This window comes from Sturnus vulgaris, unplaced genomic scaffold, assembly GCF_052056855.1.
Source record: "Sturnus vulgaris isolate bStuVul1 unplaced genomic scaffold, bStuVul1.hap1 Scaffold_84, whole genome shotgun sequence".
Classification (NCBI taxonomy): Eukaryota; Metazoa; Chordata; class Aves; order Passeriformes; family Sturnidae; genus Sturnus; species Sturnus vulgaris.
In genome coordinates this window covers 809,703-836,875 of record NW_028276728.1, presented here as the reverse complement: position 1 = coordinate 836,875, position 27,173 = coordinate 809,703, and the positions used below count along the sequence as shown (strand labels likewise).

Genomic DNA, 27,173 nt, shown 5'->3' with positions numbered 1-27,173 from the left:
ATGTGGCAGGCCCTGTGGAAGGAACTGGAGGAGCTGGTGAAGCGAGGCCACCTGCCCCGCTGTGGCTCGTCCAGCTCCTCAGAAAGCCTCCATCACCCCAAGAGGCTTCTCTCCATCCCTGGGAGAGCCTCAACCCTTGCAAGGATGGCACACCAGTGGACACATGCCATCCTTGCGGGGACCTCAGGCCATCAGAGAGCCTCCATCCTGCCAGGAGCCTCTGCAATCTCTGACAGCCTCCATCCCTTGCAGAGGCGCAGTGAGACCTCTCTGCCTGTGGACAGTGCAGAGCCCATGGACAGGTCTCCCAGCTCCCTGGGCGTCAAGAACACAGGTGCAACCCTGACCATAGACGGGACCAGGGAAAGCCCAGAAGTCCCAGTGGGAGCCCAGCCCGAACCAGGGGAGGCTTCACAGGAGCAGCTGGCAGAGCAGCGAGCATCCCGAGGACAGCAGCTGTAGGCCCACAGCTGCCAGGATGCTGGGCCAGTTTTGCCAGCTGGCAATAGCCTGAGCCTGGAGGTGGAGACGACCCTCGAGACACCAAGGGGGTTCCTCCATCTCCAGGAAGCTGGCCCAAGACAGCCTTCGACCACCACAAAGGCCTCTCTAATAGCGGGTAAGATGTGCCTGGGAGCTGTCTGAGGCTGTCCCGGGGCTCTTGAGGGGCATGCCCAGGCCAGGCCAGGGCCCCTGAGAGCAGCCTAGTCCCTGGCTGCTTCCAGTGCCTCCCATGCCAAAGGCTTCAGAGGCTTCAAAAAGCCCTGTCTGCTTTGCAGCTGCTCCTGGAACCCCCCTCTGTGATGCCTTGGGCTGTAGCCCCGGCTGTCCTCAACATCACAGTGCAGCCCGTGACGCCAGGGACAACGACAGTGCTGCCCTGCCCCGCTGCACCGTGGCTCCTGCAGCCACCTCTGTGCCCTGCCCTGCCCCAGCTGTGCCACTCGCCACCCCAACGGCTGCCCCGCGGTGGCCGCAGCCCGGCGTGCAGCAGGAAGCAGGTGAGAACAGCGTGGCCCTCGCTGGCCCAGCCCGCCTGCCTGGCGGACATTTGGAGGGGGGGCCCTGGGCGTGAGGCTGATGGCTCGCTCTTGGCACCAGGGCAAAGGAAGCAGCTGCAGGAGCTGTACCAGCTGGCCCCGCAGCTGGGACGTGGCAGTTTTGGCACCGTTTTCTCGGGCATGCGCCTCTCGGATGGGAGCCCGGTGAGTGGCTGCGAAGGCCGGGCGTGAGAGGAGGGACAGGGGTGGGGAGGGGCAGGGTTTGATCTCATCCCCCCTCTCTCGATGGTTTGCAGGTGGCCATAAAACGCGTGGCCCGGGAGAGCATCCTGCAGTGGGACGAGCTGGTGTGTGAGCGGGTCCAGAGGGACAGGGCAGGGCGGGGCGGGGTGGGGCCGGCAGGGATAAGCCCGGGACCCTGGCAGTGGCAGGTTGGGGATGGCAGGCTGAGCGGGGCGGGGTGGGCGTGGGCTCCGCGCACGAGTCTGGGCATTGCGGGCCTGGGTATGCCAGAGATCGGTGGTGGGGCCGGGCAAGGGGCACCTCCCAAGCATCCCCTGGGGCTTGGCAGGAAGCCCAAGCACCAGGGGGGCTGCCCGGGGTGGGCACTGGGGCATCCCAGCCAGGGGACAGCGCAGCTAGTGGGCAGCATCAGGCCTGCTGGAGGCATTGTCTCCTCCTCACAGCCCGACGGCACCCGTGTTCCCTTGGAGATCGTGTTGATGGAGAAGGTGGGGTCTGGCTGCTGCTCCATCATCCAGCTGCTCGACTGGTTTGAGCTGCCTGACAGCTTCCTGCTGGTGATGGAGCGTCCCGAGGCATCGCAGAATCTCCTGCAGTTCCTGCAGGAGCAGGGGTTCCTGAGCGAGGAGGTGGTGTGCTGGCTCTTCCACCAGGTGCTGGAGGCCGTGTGGCACTGCACCGCCTGCAGCTTCCTGCACCGTGACATCAAGCCAGGGAACCTCCTGGTGGACCCGGAGCGTCACGAGCTGAAGCTCATTGACTTTGGTTGTGGCACCTTCCTCCAGGAGAGGGCCTACACACAATTTGCCAGTGAACCCCCAGCCTGGGCCCTGCTGCCAGTGCCAGGCACTGCACAGCCCCATTCCCTCCCGGGCCTTGGGCTGCGGCCTTCAGCCGGCTGCCCTGTGGCAAGGGGCAGATGCCGTGTCCCAGGAGCCAGCTGCTGGCCCTGCCCACAGAGCGGGGCTGCAAAAGCTGGGCCCCGGCCCTTTGGCCTGCCTGGCCCACAAGGGTGTGGGCTGCTCCGCTGGCCTTCTTCACCTTGCAGAATGGTTTCTTGGCTTTGGCCAGATGGTTGGGGGACGTGGGCTGGCCTGCAGGGGAAGTCGGGGCCGCCGGCGCAGCCGCTGCCTCAGCCAGGAGGCCGGCGCCAGGCTCTGGAAGGCAGCGGCCTGCGCCTGCACAGCGCCGCCTGTCTCCCCTAGGAACACGCGCGTACAGCCCACCCGAGTGGATCGGCCTTGGCTGCTACCAGGGCCGTTCAGCCACCGTCTGGTCCCTGGGTGTGCTGCTGTATGAAATGGTGTGCGGGACCCTCCCCTTCAGGAACAACCGCCACATCGTGTTGGGGCAGCTCTTCTTCGGGCTGCAGCTCTCCCGAGGTTGGTATCTGGCCTGACGAAGGCAGGCTTTGGCAGATGGCAGCGCGCAGCCCGGCGTGGCCCTGGCGCAGCTGGGCAGGAGCCTTCTGCAAGTGACCGTCACTTTCTGGCTTCTCTCCCCAGAGTGCGAACATCTGATCCGCTGGTGTTTGTCCAAGCACCCCGCGGACAGGCCAGAGCTGGAGCAGATCTTCTGGCACCCTTGGGTGTGGGGCGGGCGTTTTTGACGCCTTGCTGGAGCCCCTGCAGCACCCAGTTCCCACGTCCCACGCAGGACCCAAAAATTAAAACAAATATAAACCCATTGCGGAGTGTCAAGTCTGCTCCTTGTCAGCAGCTTCAGCTAAAGAAAGCTCTTGGGAAAAGGGCTAATCCCTCAGGTGCTCCCTTCAGCCTTCTTCAAGCTTTCCAGGCCTTTCCTTCAGCATGGTAACTTTGTGTCTTCCAGCACAGGCTGGAGCACAGCTAGGAGGGCCTTTAACAAGACAAGAAAGGCAACACTGAAGCAACAGCTGTCCTTTCAAGCCCAGGCGCCCACTTGGGTGTCTCCTGAAGTGAAACAAGGGAGGGCTCTGTGTGCATTCCAAGGGCCAGGGCGTGGCAGGGGCAAAGATGTTGCTCTGCTACCAAAACTGGGAGAAGAGCCAGAAGCACCAAAACGTCATTTCACCTTGAGCCCTGATGAACTCATGCTCTTTCTTTCCCTCAAATCGCCAGCACGCAAATGCAGGCCAGGCCTCGTGGCTCGTGGCAGAGCCTTCTTCCTCCCCAGGGAGCCTCCTGGCAATAAGGGGGGAGCTCCCCTCAGCCCAGGACTCACCAGCTCAGGGCCCCTAGAGCCGAGCCGCCGGCTGAGCCCCCCGTGCCCTGAGCCAAGTGGGCATTGGCAGCCATCCTGGCCACGGCCACAGCCAATGCAGCGAGGTTCACACCTCTGACAAGAGGAACAGGGCCAGCAAAACCTCAGCCCGGGCCATGAGGAGAGCAGACTTCAGGCTCTAAGGTCCCTGGGGAAAATGTATTTGAATGTGCTGGCGCCCATCAGGGCTGGTGACTTTTGAAACATCACCTCCTACGGGCGCAGGGGCAGGCCATTCCCAGCTGTCGGAAGCCGAGCAGGCGAGGCACCAGGCTGCCTTGCCTGAACAGGCATCTTCTCTGGGATGGAAAAGGAAGCAGTGTGCCCCGTGGAACCCAGGCCACGAGAAGAATACACAGGTGCTTCTTGTCACTGTAGGGAGAAATCTGGTGTGGTGAGAGCTCAACTGGAGATGCAGGTGGCCAGAAATAAAAACGGGGCACGGGGGAGCACAATAAAGAGTGTTTTAAAACACGTTAATGGGAAAAAACATTGTAGAAACAACATCGCCCCCTTCCAGGTTGTGGATGGTCACTTCACAAACAAGGACAGACACACTACAAGTATTTCAAAGGCATTCTTTGCCTGTGTTTCATGAGTTCCTTGCCTCTGTCTCCAACACTCATCCCTCCCTTTGATGTCACAAGTCCCACGGGCACCCCACGCAGCTGCGGCCCCTTCGATGCTGCTGCTGTGGGATGGTCATGGGACTCGTGTGCTCTTCTACTCTGGGATGTGCAGGCCTTCTGTTAAGAACGGTGCAGTTGGTCAAGCTGGGGCTCCTGCTCCGCTCTAGCTCATCCAGCTCCTCAGGAAGCCTTCATCCCTTCAAGGGCCTGACTGACATTGACATCACTGCTGCACTTCAACTTCTCTTGGTAGGAAATCCACTTTCTTCCTTCATCAAAATTGAGAAAAACCTCTAAACTTTAGTGAAATTCAGCATTGCTTTTTGCAACCAAGCATGTACTGGATGGGGCTGAAGAAGTTCTTTAGTGTATATTGCCTAACACCCCTTGTCTTAAATGTTGCATCAATAACTTTAAAACTAAGGAAAAATAAACATAAAAGGAAAAGAAAATGATGATTAATTATTTTAGAATTACTTTTAAAAGAAATCTTCGTGCTGGCATGAACATATTGGAAAAGTTTTGAGTACTGTTTCCCAGTTTTAAAATTGTTGAATCACTCTGAAGACAGCAGTTATTGAAGTAATGTCAAGACACCAACAGGTTGCCCAGAGAAGCTGTGAATGCTCTATCTCTGGAAATATTCAAGGTCAGTAGGGACAGGGCACTGAGAATCCTAGTCTAATAGAAGGTGACCCTGTCTATGCCAGGTTCTTGGAACAAGATGATCTTCTAACCCAAATCATACCAAGGTTCTACGAAGATCTGGGCCTGGTGAAGTCAGCAAGTAGAAACAGACCTGTTACATCCTGCCTCTGAGGGGGTAGTGAAGGCATGTGTTGTCTACAAACATGAGCAGCTGAGCTTGCTGCCACAACAACCATATTGATTTCAGAATTATTTTTGCTTTTATATTTTATATTTTTACATATTTTAATACATATTTTATATATAAATATTTTAAAATCTATTTTCTATCTTTTGCTTCATATATATTCATAGCTCTATTGTTGTATAGTTATATAGTTTCTTAGCTAGCCCCAGTACTCCTTCCTACCCTGATGGGTAGAAAGACAAAACACATTCCAGAGGCTCCAAGCTGGGGCATCCAAGGTCCTTCTCCTATCTTGGTTCTTCCTGGGAGCCTAGGTTGAAACCAGCTCTTTGAGAAACATTTCACAAGCAAAGTTTAGTTGCTATCAAAATGGAGGCTACAGTAAAAGGTGGAACCAAAAGGGGAAATTACTTCACTATTTGTGTCTCTAACTGGGTATTTTTTTCCAATTATGCTAATTTTCTAAACATAAAACTGTATTTATCCCATGTGAGAGTAGGCATTTTCCATATCTGCCCCTTGAAGGCCCCCAGTAAAGACCAGCTTTTATATGACCTCTTACAGGAATATTGTCTCAAAAGTATGTTGTTTTATTTCTAGGTCTTTAAGGTATCAATGTTTATTCTGCATCCAGAGGCTCAGCAGGGCCTGTAGCTAAGTAATAGTATTTAGACTGAGTAATAAAGGACAGCAACATTCTTAGTTGTGCCTGGTTTGTCCCCTCTGTTTGCATAAGTACACCTTGCATTTGGGTGCTTTATCATCTGTGTGCTGTGCTGATGGATGATGGAGCCCAACACTGAGCATCCAGTGCTGCTACCAAACTGGAATAGACTTGTCCAGACTTTCTGCACTCCAAAGATTTTCATTTAGAGCTCATAGCACATGCTTCTTCTGGACCCCCGAGGTCTCCTACGGTCTGCTGCTGAGCACAGGGCTGGCTTGGATGCACTTTGAATCTACAGAACAGCTTTGGGCTGGAACACAGGCTCAGGATGTGCTCAAATATAAATGCCACCAGACTGCAGAAGCATCAACGAACTCTTCAATAGGATGTGAAGGAACAACAATCAATCTGAATGTTCAGCAGCTGTTCACAGAATCGAATATCCAGAGAGGGCCACAAGTACAACATCTGAGAAGATTTTGTGAGGAAAGCGCAACATCTACTTGCAAATGCCAGTAAAGCATTCCCATCCATTGGATTATATCTGATACTCTAGAAATGTTTCAAGTCTGATCTCACAGAAGTGGTTCTATTTTTTGTAAAAAAAATCACAGTTCACAGTCTAATATTGGACCTCAATACTTTCCTCTGGATATTCTGGAATAATGTCTGATTTCTCCTGGTACATGAAAGGAACAGCACATTATGGACAGCTTCTTCATGCCCAGAATGTTCCCAAAAAGCTCAGAGGATAGTTTGACAAAAGCTACATGCAACTAGTCTATTTTTTAACATGGGAAATTAGCACTCAAGTTCATATATGGCTGTCTGATGTCATGTGATTTGTGGTTTTTACGAATACTATCTTGTCAACAAATGTCATAAGGCACAGAGATAAGGAGCCATGCAGACCACCTGAATTAGAATTAGACAACAAAGGTAATAGAAAAAACCTAAATCCCATTTTTAAGATACAGAAGAACCACCAGACCGAGTTCAGGCAGTAAGTCAATGTCTCAGCAGCAGAATTCAAATGGTGAGAACAAGTGTGAAAGGCTCTCACTGATATCTTCCCTTATTCACCCACAAAGTACCAGGGGGTGCTCCCAACTCAGGGTTGGTACTAAGGACAACCTCCTGCCCAGTGTCCTGGAGGGACTTCAGTACACTATTCCAAAAACATAAGCAACCAATCTTCATGATGTGTGAACCTTCCTCCTCGGGAGCAGGAGTAAACTGCTGCACGAGTGGAACTACAAAGGCACATTGCAAGATGACAGGAAGATGACGGTAGCATGACACAGCCCATTACAGAAGTCACTGCTGGTAAAAACCCAAACCATAGGTGAGCAAGGAGCCCAGCCCATGAAACAGACACACAAATGAGTAGCTGAAAAAGAGGCCCAAGCACAGCGGCCATTGTGGCCAGAGGCAGGTGTAGAACAGCAGCTCAGAGACTGCAGCTGAGTGACTGTCATAGTCAGGGAGCTGCGAGTGCCAACCATACCTGAATGCTGCTGCCAAGGGACAGACAACTAACACATGGACAGAGACACAGCAGGCTAGCGTGCAAAACTCCTAGCCATCAAGTGATCAAAACTAAACAGAGAAACCCCACTGACCAAAAATCCCCAAACCAAGCCCAAAAATAAACACTGAAGTAAGAGAAGCTGTGGAGTCTGTGTTTCATACTTGCAGGCGGGCTAAATAATGATTGCATGTCTGGTCCTATTTTCTGTTATTACCCACTCTGTTGTAAAGGACACATCTCAGAGAAAGGGAAGATCCCAGGCCAGGATGAGGGCACTTGGCATTCGTGGGCAGATGACAATGTAGATGTAACTAGAGAGGACAAATGAAAAACCTCCCAAAGAAGAATGCAGTGCTGAGAAAATCCTTCATCAGCTTTGAAAATACAGATGAGAATCTGGATGTTTGCTTCAAAAGCCAGGGTGCTGGAAGGACAACGGAGGCAGCGAGGACTCAGTGGTCCAGCAACAGACTAAGCCTTTGTCATCCCTTGCCATAGAACCCTCTGGGTAAAGCAGCTGAGCAAATTCTAGGAAAAAGAAGGTAACTGTGCTTGTTTAAAATAAAGAGGTTGCAACAAGAGTGTAATTTGGAGGGACTAGCAGAGGAACAAAGGGTTTGGAATAGACACCATGAAGTCCATCTGCTGCCATTAGGTTTGACTGCTAGCTGTGGACTAATTGATAAAAAGTTCCATCATTAAGTAGCTAGTTTAGATTTAGATACATGCAGTCCTCTCAGTTTATTATCTAATGTGAAATACCCAGATGAGTAGACACAAACAGAAATGTTATGTTCCCTACAGCTCACAAAATCAAATGCCTTTCAGTTCCAGGCTTTCATTCATAGTCTTTCTTCCAGCTGGTGGCAAGGCACAGATCCAAAATACAGTACAGCTTGCACCAGATGTTGGCACTCATGCAAGCCTAATTTTGGCAAGCAGGAGAAGAGTCAGGGCATTGAGATGCTGTGGCAGTCAATCTGGTGTTGGCTTGTTGCCTTGAGAGCATGGCACAATTTCATGTGTGTGTGTGTGTCAGCTCCAGATACCTCTCCCAGTTATTTTATGTTCTTTAAAGCAAAACAAGTCTCCAGCTGTTATAGTGTGAGAAGCAAACTTTCAGCAACAAAATGAGTGTATCTGATAGAGAAATATGTAGAAATATTTGAACTTGCAGAGTCTGAAACTATCTCTGCATATCAATACATTGTGCACTTCAGCCTGATTCAGATGGGCAGCAATTTAGATGACAATGATGACGTTTTAATGACAAGTATTTCTAATTTTGGATTTTATTGAGTGCAGTGTTGAGTCAAGATAGAACTTGAACATTTTTACAACAAAATTGACTTCAACAATACTACAAACTCCAAATTGTTAGCCTATCAAAAACCCACATGAAATGATGCTCAAGTAGTGCTGATGTTTGAATTAACAGCATCATGAAAAAGCAGCTACAGATTACAAACTGAAGCGAGCAAACTCAATTGCTAAACACAGATCATGTGCTGCTTTATTATTTGGCTCTTCCCTCTTGAGTATCCTGGATTGAATAGAGCAACTTCAATTCAGCTGTGGCTGACATGAAGCTAAATAGTATTGCAGTGCTACAAAAATCAGGGGAAAAAGCAAGCAAAGTATCATAAAATGAAGAGCTGAACAATATTTCTCTAATTCAGAGCTGAGAGAATGGAGGGAAGAAATGAAAGACTACCTGCTGCACATGTAAGGGGTAGGGAATTAACTAAAGGCATTATATGGACATATGGCAAGGGCAGTTACAAGGCATGCCTGAAGCCTGGGTAAGCATTCAGGTGCTAACATGGCAGGAGGTCATGATTTGTTGGTCTCTCAAATTTTGATGCTGCAATACTCACTGAAACTTTGTTAAGTTCACTGGTAGCTATGCCTTAATTTCACTTGAGTTTAATATAACTCTAATTTCAATGGGATTCTAAGGGGATTGGCTCTCTAGAAAAAACATGGAGGGGAATTAAGATACTTCTGAGAGAAATCTTCATCTAACATGTCCTAGTTAGCAGAAGAGACACACACCCTCTTTCAGATATGCTGAAAAGCCTTATCCTGGGGCAACATGGCAATGACTCAGGAACACAGAGAAATCTTTTCAGATCATTGGATATGCCTTGCATTTTAATCACTTGATAGAGAAGACAGTCAGGAATCTGAACCCAGGATGAGGCAAAGTGTGGGGTGGGACTTTATTTGGCTCACTGGTCATGGATTAGTTAACTGAGGTGAAAAAAGATTCCAATAAGAGCTCATGTAATGCTACCAACACCAGTTCTATTTCCAGGTACATCAGAATTTTGCCTCAAATGAAGTCAGTAGTATGGCTCCATAGTTACCCTGGTCTAATTCAGTGAATCATTGGCTTTGTTACCAGGGAAACTGGCTGCTAGGAAAGGGTTGAGGTTTAGGATGAATATTCTCTGTTGTGGACAAGACAAGAAATATGTAATACTGGAATAGTGTGCATCAGTTGACAGAGGCCAGTATTTTCGTCTTTGAAAAGCTGCCCCTCTGAATTCAACTCCCTCTTTGATGATGACCAACAGGATGATATGAACTCTTTAGCTAAAAGTCACCTATGACAACTGTTGTACAAGCAAATGTACACAACTTTACAAACGACCTTAAAAATCACCAGCACCAGACATTGCCGTGTTTTACCTGCACTGAGCACTACTGTTGGATGCTTGAGCTGTCTCAGCTACCAATTCTAAGATTAGTTTTGAGTACATCACATCATTGTTTATCCAGCATATTTGACATCGAGTAATAGATCTCCATGCATTTATCTCTTTTTCTTAAGATTTTTTAATTAAGGCACCTAAGGAATCCATTTAAGCAGAAATTTGTCCCCAGAAACCCTACTAAAGATGTCCCTCATAGCAACAATTTCAAATGAGGTGATGGTGGCAGGCTGAGATCAGCATACATTCTTTTCATCTCTTCCTCTGCTTTTTCCCTGTTGTTGACCACTCTCTGAGAGGCACATGAATACCTTGTCTATACCTTTACCTTGTGTACAACACACAAAAACAGATCACCCAAAACACCTGACCTGAACAGTCTTGCTCCATGGAGGGAATGAAAGCCCATCTGACCTGGTGAGAGCTAGAAAAATCAGAAGCTTAAGGATAAGTGCATTAATAACCTCTAAGTAAACACTATAGATATTTTAAATCCATATCAAAGATGTAGGCACTAGTTTTGTTATACAACTATAACAGCAAGGATTTTGAAAGGAGTCTGATGGATTTGGAAATCCCTTATATCTGTGTTTTAAGTCACCAAGAGCATTTAAACACAGTAATGTTCACAGCTGATATATAAAGTCATATTTGTTAAACTTGTTTCTATTTTATGCTTGTGAACTGCATGTGCATAGAACAAAAACAGTTTTGAAAGTGCAATTTCAACAATATGCAGTAGTTTTTTTTCCACAATGTTTCAAAAAGGAGTCTACAAAACACAGAGGTCCATTAAAGTGTTTAGCATCTCCAAACAAGAAAGACAACGCCCCCCCATATAAAATTTCAGCCTCTAAACTTAAGAGAAAACAGGAAAGGGCAAAAATCCATGCCTGCATACTGGATTCAGGGGTACATCTGTAAGAGTGTGTGCACAGTATGTGCACCCTGGGAAGCAGCTACTTAATTTAATTAGATGGATCTCTGTACTAGCAAATTATTCCTACCTGTGAAAATTCCAGAAGCCTTTGATCCACGATTCCAAGCAAAAGGGAAATAAGCTTATTACCTCCTCAGGCATTTCCCACACTGTCCTATGCTTTCCAAAATGGCCCCAATGTGATCAGCCCTTTGGAAGGGGAATATACCTGGGCTGCAGGAGATGAAGAGCATTCCTCAGAAGGCAGTTTATCAACAGATGTCTTGTGGGGCTTGAAGCCTATGCAAAAGGAACAAACATTTCCCTTGTGATATATTTCCTCATGAATCTGTCAAGAATTGGTCTCCCCAGATCCCCTGGGAATGAGTTCTCTCCGGTAAAAAATCCAGGCCTTCAATTTTTGTCCTTACTGGACCAATAATCATGTCTAGAGGTGTTAATTCTTATGTTCAAAAAGGTCCGATTTCTTTAAAAATATGCCACAGTGCTACATAACAAAAGTTCCTCTGTCCCACGATCCAAATGCCAAAAGAGGATGCTCAGGAAGGACTTCAAAAGAAGGAAATGACACTGTATTTCAAGGACTTTCACTATTTCCACAGCAACAGATCATCTCTGCACACATATAGGAACCCTTGGTGGATTTCTCTGCCCTGAAAATGCCCTGCTTCCTATTGTTCCCACATGAAGTTTTAGCATCCCCAAAGCAATGAGCCTGCCAGCTACCATCTGACAGCATCAATATAGGCATCAAAGACTTTATACTGGCACTGCTAGTGAAAGGGATTGACAAATAACAGCTCCTCAGCAGCTGAAACAAGAACATGAAAAGAGGTTGATTTCAATAGATTTCTATCACATGCAATTGAAGGAAATCAAGGGTTCTAAACAACGAGAATGACTCTTTTAAAGCAACAATTAGAATTCAGGCTCAGCTTTAGCTGTCTAAAAGTCACATGCCTAATCTAAATCATTATCATTTCTTTATGCTGTATCTATAGATAGGAATACATAGCAAGACAACTTGCTCCAGATGACAAGTCCAATCCTCCCTATGATAGCTGTTTTCTGGGAGTGTCTAGAGAATTCACATGAGCATATCTGTTCTCTCTTACTATTTGCTTTCTTCATTGAAAAAAAGAAAACCTAGATTACCTAAAATAATTCCAAAATTCCTCAAATATATGAGAAAAATTACAGACTTGTATCCTATTAAAACATTCCTTAAAATACTGCTCAAAAACCTATAGAATAAACCACTGGTTTATCAGAAGTATAAAGTTAGACAAAACCAACATAATTATCATTTATCTTATTGCTAAAAGAAATGTCTGAAATCAGGAGTTTTTCTTTGAAGGGAAGATTACCCTTGGTTACTAAAGGAGAAATTTTAGAAGCCCACTGCTGGAGAAATGTTCATAATACCTTCACACCTCAATGGGTTCCCTTGAGTAATGCTGAGAACAGTTGGCTTCCCAGAAATACAATATCATCTTCCACCATTTAATTGGGCCCCTGAACTTGGTGGAACATTCAGGAGAGCTTGTCCAGGTGCTGCTTATTGGCATTCTAGGATCTATATATTTATACATTATTTATTTATAGCATACATTCTTATTTATAGCATTGGGTTTTCCTACACAGGCTTTTATTTCTAATTACTCTCTTCTCCTTGATAGATATTTGCAACTCTTGTTACAGCAATTTTGTAACAAAGCACATTACAGCTGAGTGTAAATCATCACACAAAATCAGAATCTTGGTTACTTCACACTAGAATAAAAGAAATCATTTTGCTCAAAAATTAGGCTAATGTTATAATTCTCAGCACTTCAGGGTTTTTTTCCATCTTTCAAAACTATGAAAATATGTCTGAAAATAAGTATTTTCTTTGATATACAGGGTCATTTCACCATACAGTGAGAAATGTCCAAAGGATATAACATCCAGATCACCTCAATACAAGGGAGGCTCAAGGTCTTTTTGCTTTGTTTGTATTCACCAAAGAGATTTTAAGATCAATGTATACCTTAAATATTTGCCTTTTGCTCTCTATGTGCTCACATTTGTAGCAACACAGTTGTTGTCATGCACATCTTAAAAAACACTTAGCTGATGAACACAAAAGTACAGAATCTGTGGTGATAGCCTGTTATTCTGTTATTAAACAATGTTTATGCAGAAAATGGAGACTACCTTAGGTGACAGCAGGAAAGCCACCACACTTGGAAATTAAATAAACGTTGTGATATCCTGTACACTGACCATTAGAGAGAAACACTCATTTTTATGCCTGTATGGAAAAAACCCACCTACATTCATCACAGCAGCGGGTGCAGTTCAATTTGCACTTGCAAAGTTTTAAATTAGGACTTAATTTTCTAAAGCCAGACTAATTCTGCTGACAAAGTGACCTGAAAGAAGAGTTCAGCTGTTTTCTCAACTGGTCTGGATCCCATGGGTCAGATTCATTGTGTGCATGCCAGTTATCTCCCAATTGCCAAGCAGGAGGAAAGAAATCAGTCAGCCTATTGGGGTTATGGAGATGTGGCACATCCTGGATGAAGATGGCATGACTGTGTGAGCCAGATATCCCTCCTCCAGGTGATGGATCATCCAGCTGGGTGACCTCAGGCCCTCGTGTCTCCTTCCAGCTTAGGAAGCTTTATTTCTACCAGATAGTTACTGCACCACTGTGGCTGGACGTCCTCTCCCTCAACCTGGCCAGTGATGTGCACCAAGCTCTACTAAGCTCTTTTCTAGGATCATACAAGAGGTTCTTGCAATACGAATCAGGTTTACAGGCCACCTGTACTTTTGCAGGAATTCGTTGGTAAGATACTTTTATAGCATTTATATAACAATAAACAAGTGCTGAACTCTAACTGACAGACTGTTCAAGGTTCTTGTCTGCACTTTTAGTGCCCACACCAGATCACATTCCTCTTTCTCACTCGTCTTTTACACTTTGGAGTCATCACTTCTAGTCTCTTTCCCCAAAAACTCACTAGCATCTCTTTCTTGATCTAAAACAGAGTTGCAAAAGAGAATTACCTACTCCATCTATCAGCAAATCCCCTAACCACTTCTTCTCTATGTTGCTGCTTTTTCTTCTGAAACGAATGGGATTATTAAATGAAGATGGATTTCATCACCTCTTTGCCCCAGAAATCACTACATTTTACAAATTAAGTCAGAGGTCCACCTCATTGCAACTCATCCTTTCTAAGGAAGTGAGAGTGTACCTCGAGTGCTGCAGCCAGCTCTGGGGCTCCAGCACAGCAATAACATGGAGCTGTTGGAGTGAGTCCAGAGGAGGCCACCACAATGAGCAGAAAGATGAAGCTCCTCTCCTACAAGGACAGGCTGAGAGAATTGGGTCTGTTCAGCCGCCAGAAGACGCATTGGGATGAGCTCACTGGGGCCTTCCAGAACATAAAGGGAGCCTTCAAGAAAGACGGAGAGAGACTTTTTACAAGGGTAGTGACAGGACAAAGGGGAATGGATTCAGACTAAAAGACAGTAGGTTTAATTTACATATTAGGAATTAGGAAGAAATACTTAACTCTGAGGCACTAAAACAGGTAGTCCAGAGAAGTTGTGGATGCCCCATCCCTGGAAGTGTTCAAGGCCAGGCTGGATACTCACTAGGGATATGTGATTTGGCATTATATATATTGATACATGATGAAAATTACTTAAGAATCACGATGATGACAAAGAAAACACACTAAGCTTTGGCAAAAGAAATAGCTGTAATTACAGAAATATCTGTAATGATCTTCGTTAGAAACCGTTTAAGATATATCACTAGCTACACAAGTACTAAGCAAGTACCACCTTCTATGATTCCACCAACCAAATGTCAGGACCGGGTTTCTTTCTCCTAAGAAGTTTAATGCTAAGTGTCCTTATGATCTTAGCATAGAAACTGCATGTGACCCTTGTGGAAATCAAACACATATGCACAAGAGGTGTTCAAGAACAGTGTCTGTTTACAGTACAAAGTCAATTCAGTTAAATCTTAAAGCTTAGAAGTATGTGAAGTCAATCAAGAAGAATTAATTCATCCTATATTTTTCAAAAAGTGCACAATTTTTAGTTCAAAGAAATGAAAATCAAGAGCTTTATAAGAAAACTGAATTTTGATTCCAACAAATATTTTATGTGAGAGAAAATTGGGCAATTAAATCTCCATTTTCAAGAAAACAGGCTTCCTAATTTTCTGTTTTGCTTACCCATGAAAAATGACAGATCCTAACCCACAATGACTCACAGAGATGGAGTCTAGATACCATAGGAAAAGAAACAATCTTCTCTCTATTGACCAGCTGCCCATTTTTTAAGGTGTAATAACAACCACGCATATAAATTATTACTTTCTCTTATTCATCACACTCAACATCATGAAGAACACCGGAGATGTTCTTATACTGCATTTCTACTTTCAGGCACCAGAGGAATGAAGCCTTTGAGCAATGCCTATCACATCTGGAAAAGTAGGGCAAAAAGGATTCTTCCAAACTGAAAATCAGAAAGTCAGCTGGTTTTAAAACTTAGTATCTTCGATTTTAAAATGTTAAATAAGCTGCTAAGAAATTTACTATATGGGATGTGACTAGTACCTGGTGTAGAAGCTGTTCACATACACTTCTGTGACAATATTAATGATCCCAATTGTGTCAGAAGTGTGCAGTTCTATGTCTTCAGCCTCAAATTGAGTAATTCCTTTAGTTAAGGAGAACCCTGTCGCTATAGAGGCAGGCACAACATACAAATAAACACACTACGTCTCAGAAGGCCAATATCCCATTTCTTACAACAGCAGGCTGTCTTTTATACACTCTACAAAGTTTACATTTTATCCATTGGTTACAATAGATCAACACAAAGTTGATTGGTGTAAAGCCATCTATGCTTCTGTTTTCCACAAAACTTTTCTAAAAATACTTCTCCCAGCTCAGGTTTCTTCTTGCTTATCTTCTTCTCCTTCTTCTCTTCTTGGTCTCCAGGCCAATAGCCTTGGTCAGAGAATACTTCTCAAAACAAACCTCATTGATTAACCCTCTCTAGCCCACAGACCAGCTGTGGGTCCTACTCTAGAACCCCATCCTGTTACCTTGGGCAATTGTAGAAGTCAACACTAAACGATCAATTTTATCCATAATTCTGAAAGTACCAGTCAGGATTAATCTGTAATCATGACTTGTTGTTAGATCAGTATATGACTGACTAATGCTTGGCTGCAGGAAGATTTATCACAAGTTCAGTTACATCTAATGCTTTCCCACTTATATTGCTCCCTGCAGAGCTAATCAGATCTCAATAGAAGTTTATGGCAAATTCAGCTACTAAAGTGACAGATATACAAATCTTGTCTGTCCCTTCTTTCTAACCTGTATTTCTGGGAAGGGATGGGATGGAGTTGAGCTATGGGCTGTGGAATGCACCTGCAGAAGCACATGGCAGCACAGAGCAGCACAGAGCAGCACAGAGCAGCACAGGGCAGCACAGAACAGCACAGGACAGCACAGGGCAGCACAGAGCAGCACAGGGCAGCACAGAGCAGCACAGAGGAGCACAGGGCAGCACAGAGGAGCACAGAGCAGCACAGAGCAGCACAGAGGAGCACAGAGCAGCACAGGGCAGCACAGGGCAGCACAGAGGAGCACAGGGCAGCACAGAGCAGCACAGAGCAGCACAGGGCAGCACAGAGCAGCACAGAGCAGCACAGAGCAGCACAGGGCAGCACAGGGCAGCACAGAGGAGCACACAGCAGCACAGAGCAGCACAGGGCAGCTTGTCTCTGCCTGACCTGGGCAGGAGGTGTCACAGGCAGAGCCCTATGGCAGAGGAGTGTGCCAGAAGCTGACAGATGGGTGAATTACATGTGGTCACCCCATAGAAGGACATTAAGAAAGCGAGTTGCTGACATGGCAACATGAGATAGGTCATGGAGTGGGAATTGCCATATAAGGAAATACTGTGCCTTGAAAAAGTGTATAAAACCAGCTCATTTCTTTGAATAAATGATTCATATTCCCTGTCAGTCTGAATCTGTGTCTCACTCATAACAGGTATTTTTCTCCCTTTGTTTGCTTTTCCTCAAAACAGTCTTCTTTTTTTTCTAGGTTTGCTTCTGCACTGGTTCTGGCTTGTATAAATTTTTCTTTTTGTTCCTCCTTTCTCTCATTTTTTCCCTATCATTTTTTCAGTTTCTAATCTAGCTAGCTCATTGTAGCACAAAGTTGAAGCAGATTGTAGCTACAACATGTACCAGAGAATATACTCTTTTTTTTTTCTTTTCTTTTCTTTTTTTTTCCAGGTGTCCACATAATTCCCTGAAGAGATATCCTTGTAATGACTTACAGGAAAGAAACTGAGATGCACTGGGAGATAGCCATTCTTCCAGGGGCAGTGATGCACACATACTCTCACAAAGGACCAGAAGAGAAACCAGAAACTACTGGTTTCTATATTTATGGACAGTGCAAGCAACTGTCACAAAATCTCTGTCAATGACCAGGCAGGATACAGCCTTGAAAAATAAAGATACTTATGGCACCTGTACAGTCTTCCTGGTGTGTTTTGGATGACTAAGTTGAATGAATGGATGAGGAGGCAGCTGGAACAATTTTCTCTGGTACTGCAATTTGTATGATCTGAATTTTTGTAGACTCTGCACATTCAAGGAAGCCTGGAAAAAGAAAGGCATTTAGTTATTTTATTTATTTATTTATTTATTTTATTATTTATTATTTAGTGTTGAAAAGATATTTGAAATATATAGCTACACTTCTGGCTGCTGTAAATCAGCCTCTGTCTTGTTTGAAGTTAAGCTGTATTTCATCCAGCTGCAGGTGAAAATGACTCAGGCTAGAAACTGCCCCAGGGCACTGTCTAGCAAGGGCACTACTATTAGTGATAGTGGTGATCTGAAACGCTGAATTATTGGGACCAGAGTCACTGTCAATATTCAAGTATCCTGATTCCTGGTTGCCAGCAGTAAGATGAAGTCACAAGCAGGTGCCTTAGCATACAAGGATTTATCCTGTTCCTCCTGAGGTTAACTTGCTACTGATGATGCCTGGGAAGGCTGAGCCGGAACAGAGAGCAGGCAGAGCAAAAGGAATCAAATCGGGTTTTATTGAAAGGATACACTTTGGGCAGTGCAAGAGCCTGGCCGGGGCTCCACCCAAGTCAAATCCAAGGCGGATCCTGGTCATGAGTTTTACACTTTGATAAGTTTTGGTTCGTCTGCACATTGGGGTCAATTGTCCAACCACAGCCCAGGGTTATGAAGTCTCAGCCCTCTGCATTGCCCCCTTCCCTTCCACGTTGTTTGTGCTTCTTTGGGGTAATGTGTGAGCTTGATTTTCTAGCTGGGAAGGGATTGTTTTTCTAACTACCTGTGAAGAGAACCTACTAACACCTAAGATGAAGTTTCAGAGTTACACATTAAACAGCAGAGAATGTGAAAAATAGAAAAGCTAAACTCCAAGGCATCATTTCCCCCTTCAGAGGCTTGACAAGGCCTTTACCTTGTCAAGTCTCTATTCTAAATATCTACTAATAATAGGTATTTAATAACAGATCTAACAATAGATCTAACAATTTATCTAACAATAGCAAGTAACTAACAACAGATAAATATCTAATAGTAAATACATATCTAACAATGGATAAGTATCTAATAACAGTACATATCTACCAGTAAATATCTAATAATAGATAAGTATCTAACAGGAATGAATTAACACTAGCAATAATAATAATAAACAACAATGATCAGTAATAAATATCTAACTGTAATAGTGTCTTTTACAGTCAGGCACAGTCAGGCAAAGAAAAGTAATTATTATCATGAATAGTTCTTTATGCACAGAAGAGGAATCATTTAAAGAATGTTTTTGTCTGCATCAGTTTCTGTTTTTACAGTTGTTTCAGGGGCAGAAGCTTTCTTAACTCTGGAGTAGTGAATCCAGGGTCCTTTGCCAGCAACTTTGACTGCAGCGAGGGTGGTCAGCAGCACTTGGGATGGTCCTCTCCACTTGGCTTGTAGAGGATCACTGTCCCATTACTTAATATAGACCCAGTTCCCAGGCTGGAAGGGATGTGCAGGTGTGTCCAGTCCTATGGCTCTGGATAGCACGATGTAATTCTGGAGCTTCTGCAAAGTGGAACCTAAAGCCATCAGATATCTCTGTAAATCAAGTCTCCCCTTCACGTGAATTTCACCTGCAATAAGTGGAATTTGATAAGGTCTGCCATACAATATTTCATAGGGACTGATGTTATCCCTCTGTCTCGGTTGTATCTGGATTCTCAGTAAAGCTTTAGGCAAGGCTTGAACCAATGTCATGGATGTTTCCTGACAAAGTTTGCTAATTTGTGTTTTGAGAGTCCCATTCACACATTCAACTTCACTACTCGCTTGGGGTCAATAAGGTGTATGCAGATCCCAAGTCATTCCCCAAATCCAGCTAACCTCTTTAACTACTGCTGCAATGAAGTGTGGTTCCCTATCTGATGACATCCCCAAGGAAATCCCAAACCTTGGAATTCTGTGATTGAACAAAATTTTCACCACTTCCTGGCATTTGTTATTGCGACAGGGGTAAGCCTCTGGCCATCCATTGAAGGTGTCAACTAATACCAGTAGGTACCAGTATCCCTCTTTGTGTGGTAACTCTGCAAAAGCTATTTGCCAGTAATCTCCAGGAAGATCCCCCACCTTTGTCACTCCTAATACATCTGTTTTCCTCATGTCAGGAGATTTTTACAGGAGATTTCACATTTGCTCGCTATTGATTGTACAATGTCAGTCACTCCTTTTCCTATTACTACCTTTTTTAGATGTTTCAGAAGATTTTCAACCCCAAAATGTGTGTTTTCGTGTCTGCCAGCTCCCGAAGGATCAAGGGTGGGACTACAGCCTGATTTGCTGGTGGAACAGGTTCCATAACCACTTCCTCTGGACACCTCCTGCTCAACGGAGTCTTCCGTATGGGAAAGCTCTTGCTTGATGCATTCTTGCCAGTCTGACAGTTCTTGGTAGCTGCTGACATGGCTGTGGGACACCTCTTCCTGGACACATTCATCCCAGTTGGAGACCTCATGGTTGCTGCAGACTTGTGCAGGGGAGAGCTGCTGCCCAGTGCAGGCTTGTCCTTGGGACTCTTGCTGGTAAGTGCTGGTTTCTTCTGGGAGAAGCACCTGCCCAATGCAGCTTTCCCCTCGGGATCCCTCTTGGCAGCTGCTGGTATCGTTGCTGCATGTTACCAGGCCTGAGCTGTCACCTGCTGCCAGCCCCTGCCCGCTGAGGGCCTGCTCTTCCAGCCTGCTGGCCATGGGGCTGGCTGCTTTGGAGCTGGGCTTCACGTTTTCGTGCTCCATGTGCAGTGCAGAACGTCTGGCACACAGAGATCCCGGGAGCTGCTTCCTCCTGAGTGAGTGGCACTCCTGGCACTGGGCAGTGCAGGGCCCTGGGCCCCTTCTATAGCCCTGCAGGTTGGGGCTGTGCCATGTCACCAGGACAACAGAATGTCCCTCATCACCCAGGAACCCGATAGAACACCCCTGTGTCACAAAGGGCCCAGCCCAGCAGCCCTTCAGCAGCCCAAGGCCCTGGAAGTGGCATGGAGCAGCAGCCAGACTGGAGGGCTTCCAGCCCCTTGTTCTGATCCACTGATTGAAATGATCAGAAATGGCTCTGCCTCAGTTAGGGTGCAAATGAGACCATGTGCCAAAGTCAATAGGATGGGTTTTACTGAAGAGCAAATGAGAGGCAGAGACAATGACAGAGAGAGAAAAACCAAAATGGAATAGAGGTGGGGGGAGAGAAAGAGAGTGACAGAGCCAGATGAAGTAGAAAACCTCAGCACTCTGTGGATCTCAATGGAATTCTGCTCTCTGATGGAGACCATCCCCAGATCCCTTGGAGATGGATCCCAGTGGCATAGTGTGGATGCTCTACATCTCTGTCTTCTTGGTGCTCAGGGTGCCCCACAAACACGGAGTTCTGGGGGTCCATACACTCTTGGGCCAGGGGGGAAGGCCCAGGTTCCTCCCCTGGCAGGGACAAGTCTGACACAGGCTCTGGCAGCAGCCTCTGGCTCTGCTGCATCCCTTTGCATCAGGAGCAGTGCTCTGCTGCAAGGCCTCAGCAGTGAGTCTGGGCAGCGCTTTGGGGCTCTGGGATGGATTCTGGCCCCTCCTCAGGTGTCCCTCACGGCCATGTGCCGTGGATGTGGCCTTCCCGGGCTGGGCATTTTCCAGCGGAGCCAGTTTGTGTGAGGGAGGATGGGTGTTGAGTGCCTGTGAGCAGAGGTTCCCCCACAGCCCCAGAACTCTCGTCCTCCCTGGCTGGCTGTGGGCAGTGTGTGCAAAGGTGGCCTCAGCAGATGAGCCTGTGGGCTACGGCCTCCCCCAGCCCCAGCCTGGCCCAAGCTGATTTTCAGCACAGCTGCTGGCTTTGGCTTTCTTGGGATACATTCTCCTGCCTCAGTGCTGTGTCCTTGTCCCTAGAGCAGAGAGAATTGATCAGTGGTGTCACCTTTATGGTACCTCAGGTGCTGTTTGGCAGCTCAAGTCCCAGGCCAAAGCTGCAGTCAGGTGAAGGAGGGGTGGGCTGGGCTGGTCTCAGCCTCTTTATTCAGGAGTGGATTTTTGAGGTCCTTCCCAACCCGAACTATACTGTGACTCTAGAAGATGTGTGGATGTGCATTTTAACTTGATAATAGAAATTATTATTATCATGATTATTTTATTATTTTTTATAATTGTTTCATCCTCGTTCTCTTTCTTCTTATTCCTCCTTTTCTTCTTCTACTTCTTCTTATTCTTCTTATTCTCTATATTACTCTTCTTACGTCTATGCTTAAAATAATTATTAGTTTTACTACTACCTCTATTTCTTCATCATAGTATTTCTATTATCCGTCTTCCTATTATTATTATTTTCCTTATTATTATAACTATTTCTTCTTATGTGCTTCTTCTTGTTCCTCTATTTGTACTTGTACTTCTACTTTTTATTTATTCTTATATTCTTATGTTCTAATTCTGCCTATATGCCTTATGGTTATATATGCCTTAAAATACCCTGACCAGTTCCTCTTTATCTTTGCTTTCTTTCCTCTTTCCTGATCCACATTTCTTGCTCTTGCCCACCCCTGTTCCCTTCTCTACAAACAGCTCATCCCTGTTTGCCCTTTCCTCTCTGGCCCCACTCCCCATTTCAGTTCCTGAGCTGGCACCATGGGAACGTCCCTTGGGGAGCAGGATCATCCTCCAAGTGCTGCAGGAATTGTCTGCAGGGTCCTGCAGTGCCTCGTGCTGCTCCCTTGCCAGAGGCACCACAGGCTAGGGGGGCACATCTGGGCTGCTGTGTCTGGGTGTGGGGCTCCCTGTTGTGGGCAATGAGGAGGGGCTGGAGAGGCTCTGCAGGACTGACAGGATGGGCTTTGGGGCTGTGTGGAGAAGCTGAGGGACCTGGGCTGCTGGACCTGCTGAAGAGGAGCCCCTGGGCTAATCCTGATATTTCTGCAGGGGTGGTTTCAGGGAATCACAGAATCAGCCAGGCTGGAAAAGACCTTGGAGATCATCAAGTCCAACCTGTGCCCTGACACCACCTTGTCTCCCTGAACCTCCTCTTCTCCAGGATAAACATCCCCAGCTCCCTCAGCTGCTCCTCACAGGACTTGTGTTCCAGACCCCTCACCAGCCTTGTTGCCCTTCTCTGGACTCAATCCAGACCCTCCATGTCCTTCCTAATTTGGGGGTCCAGAACTGGACACAGCACTCGAGGTGCTGCCAAACCAGTGGTGAGCACAGGGGAAGAATCACTGCCCTGCTCCTGCTGGCCACACCATTCCTGATCCAGGCCAGCTGCCATTGGCCTTCTTGGCCACCTGGGCACACTGCTGGCTCATGTCCAGCCTGCTGTCCATCAGTGCCCCCAGGTCCCTTTCTGCCTGGCTGCTGTCCAGCCACTCTGTGCCCAGCCTGGAGCACTGCAGGGGTTGTTGTGGCCAAAGTGCAGGACCCAGCACTTGGTCTTGTTAAACCTCACCTTGTTGGATTTGAGCCCTGGATCCAGCCTGTCCAGGCCCCTCTGCAGAGCCCTCCTACCCTCCAGCACATCCTCACTCACACCCAGCTTGGTGCCATCTGCACATTTCCTGAAGCTGCACTCCATGCCCTCATCCAGATCATCAATGCAGATATTGAAATCCACGCTGGCTGGCTCTGATCCCTCAGCCATCCTGGAGGTGCCCTGTGATGGCACTCAAGGTGATCTGTTCCATCACCTCACCAGGCACCCAGGTCAGGCTGACAGGCCTGCAGTTCCCCACATCCTCCTTCCAGCCCTTCTTGGGGATGGGCTCACATTGGCACCTCCAGTCCTCTGGCACCTCCCTGCTGAGCCAGCACTGATGAGAAATGATGGAGAGCACCTTGGGCAGCTCATCCAGCAGCTCCCTCATCCCCTGGGATGGATCCCATCTGGTTCCAGAGACACCTGTGAGCATCTGAGTGGCTCAGCAGGTCCCCAGCTGCTTCCCCCTGGATTCCAGGGGTCTGTTCTGCTCCCTGTCCCCATCTACCAGCTCAGGAGAACACTTGTCCTGAGGACAACCTGGCTTATTGTTGAAAACTGAGGCAAAGAAGGGGTTGAATACTTCAGCCTTTTCCTCATCTTTGGTAAACACATCCCCCCCCAAAAAGGAATGGAGATTTTCTGTGCTTCTCCTTTTGCCATTAATGCATTTATAAAATCATTTTTGTTATCCTTCACAGAAGCAGCCAGGATAACTCCTCATTTGAGCTTTCACCTCTGATTTTCTTTCTGCATGACCTAACAACTTCTCTAAATGTTTCCTGAGTTGACTGCCCCTCTGTCCAAAGGTAATACACCTTATTTTCTCCATGACATCCTGGTAAAAGCTCCCTGCCTAGCCAGGCCAGTTATTTTCCTCTCTAGCTCTCTTTCCTCTGTGAGGAAAGTGAGGGACAGGCTGCTTCTGCTCCTTCAAGATTCCTTTCTTGAAGTGTCTCCATTCTTCCTGGAATCCTTTAAGAGCTGTTCCCCTTAAAAAAAAACCCCAACAATTCAATTATCCCCAAATCTGCATTCTGAATAGGCCAAAGTCTGCTCTCTGTAGGTCCAGTGTAGATGTTTTGTTGATGACCCTCCTTCTTTCACAGAATATTAAAAAACTGCATTATTTCATGGTCACTGTACCCCAAACAGCTTCTGAGCACCACATCTCCCTCCAGCCCTTCTCTGTTTGTGAACAGCAGGAGACAGAGCTTTCCTTGCCAGTGAGAAGAGAAGGAATTTTGGTTTTAATCAAGGGCATATTATTTTTATTTTTCAGTTCAGAGAAGGGCTGACTGAAGCATTCCTTAAGTGATCTTGGTGCTGAATGTCTCCTTAGGAGGTCTGGGCTTGCAGAAGAATGAGCCCCTTGCAGGCCAACCCTGTTTGGACAAGCTGCTCCTCACCCCCAGCCTCACCATGTCTGACATTGCCTAGCTGGGACTGCCATCCTAAAACATAAAAACCCCTCTATAAATTTATTTCTAATATTGTAATTTAATTAAGTCATAAAAGTATAATTATGCTTTTATTTTTATAATACTATTATTACTTTTTTATATCTAATTTTTCTATATATTTGAAAAAATCTATGCATTTTTAACAATCAGAAAAATTAATGGTCATTCATTCTAAGTAACACAATTCACTTCATTAATTAATTGGTCACTATTGGCCATTGATTTCTCCCTGTTCATGATAATTAGTCCTATTTTAATCCCTTTCTCATCTTTTTAATCATTTTCACAGACCGGATAAAACAGGGCCACTTTGGGGCCCATGAAGATATGTTCTGGGTTATATTTCAGGAAGTTTTGGGTCCGGGGAGGGAATTTAGAGAGAAGTTGAGGGTCTGGAGGACACTTCAGTAAGCTGGGTGGTCACTTAAGGATTCTGACAGAAACTCCAGGGTCCGGGGGAGCTCTTGGGGGTCCAGGGGGGCACTTGGGGGTCAGGGAGGGGAATCTGGGGCCATTTCGGGTCTGGGCGGGCACTTGGGGGGCTCTAAAGGGGCTCTCCGGGGCGTGGGGGATGATGGGAGTTGTAGGCACAGGTATAACATGGTTCAATAGGGCCGCGGAGCATCATGGGAGTTGTAGGTGCAGCTACAATGTCTCTCGGTGGGGCGCGGTGCATGATGGGAGATGAAGTCACAGCTGCAATAGCACTCTATGGGAACCGCAGAGCATGATGGGACCTGTAGTCCTGGAAGTGGATGTTTGGGGGTCCGGGAAAGGCACCTGGGGGACACTTTTGCGTCCCAGTCGCAACTTGAGGTGCTTAGGAGGGAACGTGAACGGTTCGGGAGCACTTGGGGGGAGCTTGGGAAGCTCTAACCGGGCTCTTTAGGGCACAGGGAAGGGCAGGAGTTTTAGGCACAGACCTGTGTTCTGAGGGACTCTGGGGGACCCAGGGAATGACAGAAGCTGAACTCCCAGAAGTGACTGTAACAGGAATCTGTGGGGTTGGGAGCTTCCATAGGATCTGGGGATGCTTTTGGGGTGGTCCCGAATGGGCGCTGAGGGGGACCTTAGGAATCCTGGAGGGTCTGGGGGACACTTACGGGACATGTCGGGGGCAGATACCGGGGTGCTGGGGAGCGCGGTGCATGATGGGTGTTTTACTCCCGGCTCCAATGGGGCTCAACTGGTGTGCGGGGCATGATGGGAGTTATAGGCAAAAAGAAAAGATGGCGTCGAGTCTAGGCACCGCCCATGATGCCACGATCTCTGGAGCTGATTGGCTGCGGGCGATGATGGGCGGGAGCCTCGACAAATGGGAGGTGGCGTAGGCAGGAACAGACCATTCAAGCCCTCCCAGTACAGCCCAGTTCATCCCCAGTACAGCCCAGGAGAATCCCAGTGCACCACCAGGCCCTTCCTGTACAGCCCAGTTCATCCCTAACACAGCCCAGTCCATTCCCACTGCCCCTCGAGGCCCTACCAGTACTCTCCAGTCTCTCCCAGTACACCTTAGTTCATGCCCAGTCCCTTCCAGTTCCCCCCAGTGTCATCCACAGTATGTGCCAGTGTCTTCCAGACTTCCCCACAGTGTTCCCAGTGTCCCTAGTTTGTCCAAGTATTACTCACATTAGCCCCAGTTTGCCCCAGTATGGCCCAGTATCACTCCCAGTACATCCTGGAATGTCCTCAGTGTGTCTCTGTGTACCCCCAACATCCACCCTCACAGCTGGCCCAGGGCAGCTCTGCAGTGGTTTTGGTGGAACCTTGGGCTGGCACACACCTGAGGAGTGTGTCTGTTTGCAGTGGGGAACATTAGGAGTTTTAGATTGCTTTAAAAAAACCAAAAATACAAAACTCCTCTTTGCCAGACCTTCTGAGGAGAGACCCTGGATCAACATCAATCACAGAATGCTGCAATCACCTCTGCTCTAAAGAGAACAGTAATAAAATACGCCCTTGAAAATAGGAATGGATATTTTTAAGAAGCTCTTTCAAATATTTCTCCATATCTGGTGTTGAAAACCTTCCTAATGAACTGCACTGGACCAGAGGGAAATCATTGCAGAACCATTGTTTGTCAGGACTTGCTTGATCCCAGTGAGCCCCGTGGTGCATTTGGTGCTGCCAAGGAGCTCCAAATAATATTTTGGAAATATTGGCTCTCTCTGCAGTGCTGCCCTTGCCAGGAGCCCAGCCCAGCTCAGCAGCACAGACACAGCACAAGGACTTTAATGACCCTCTCGGGGTTGGGGCTGAGGCTCTGAACATCAGTCCCTGAGAGGGAGCTGAAGAAACCTCTCAAGAATTCAAAGTCAGATTCAAACTCCAAAGTTTCTCTTACTTTTAGTGAGTCCCACTGATAAACATGAAGGAGAAAGTCTCCCAAGGGTTGAATTAGAGCAGAAAATTGATGACAATGATGTCAGGTAGGCAAAAATAGGGTAAAGGAGGAAAAGAAACCTCTCAAGAATTCAAAGTCAGATTCAGAGTCCAAAGTTTCCTGAAGTTCTAAAGGGTCCCCCTGAGGGACATGACTGAGAAAGTGTCCCCAGGTGTGGGTTTATTGTATTTACATTATATTTTTAAAATGTGAGTTTATTTTTTTAAGACATGTTTTTAAAGTGTGGGCTTATTATTTTTATGTTACAATTTTTGGTGGGGATTTTTTCTTTTCTGAATGAAACAGAGAGACAGGACTTCTGAGTTGCTTTAGAATGTGTGATTTATTTTTTTAATTTTCTCTCCAGGCAGAAAGGGTAAGTTTGTCTTACAGATGTTCACATCATGGCTTAGAAGTCAGAAG

General features: G+C 46.6%; 1 protein-coding gene across 1 annotated transcript; it reads left to right on the top strand.

The window, feature by feature from the left end:
- On the top strand, positions 1-2,853 carry LOC148217422 (serine/threonine-protein kinase pim-1-like). Its single transcript, XM_088158618.1, has 6 exons — positions 1-458; positions 743-1,205; positions 1,298-1,348; positions 1,688-2,054; positions 2,450-2,626; positions 2,750-2,853. The coding sequence occupies exons 1-6, from the start codon at positions 1-3 to the stop codon at positions 2,851-2,853; spliced, it is 1,620 nt and encodes a 539-aa protein (XP_088014744.1).
- The last annotated feature ends 24,320 nt before the right edge of the window (positions 2,854-27,173 follow it).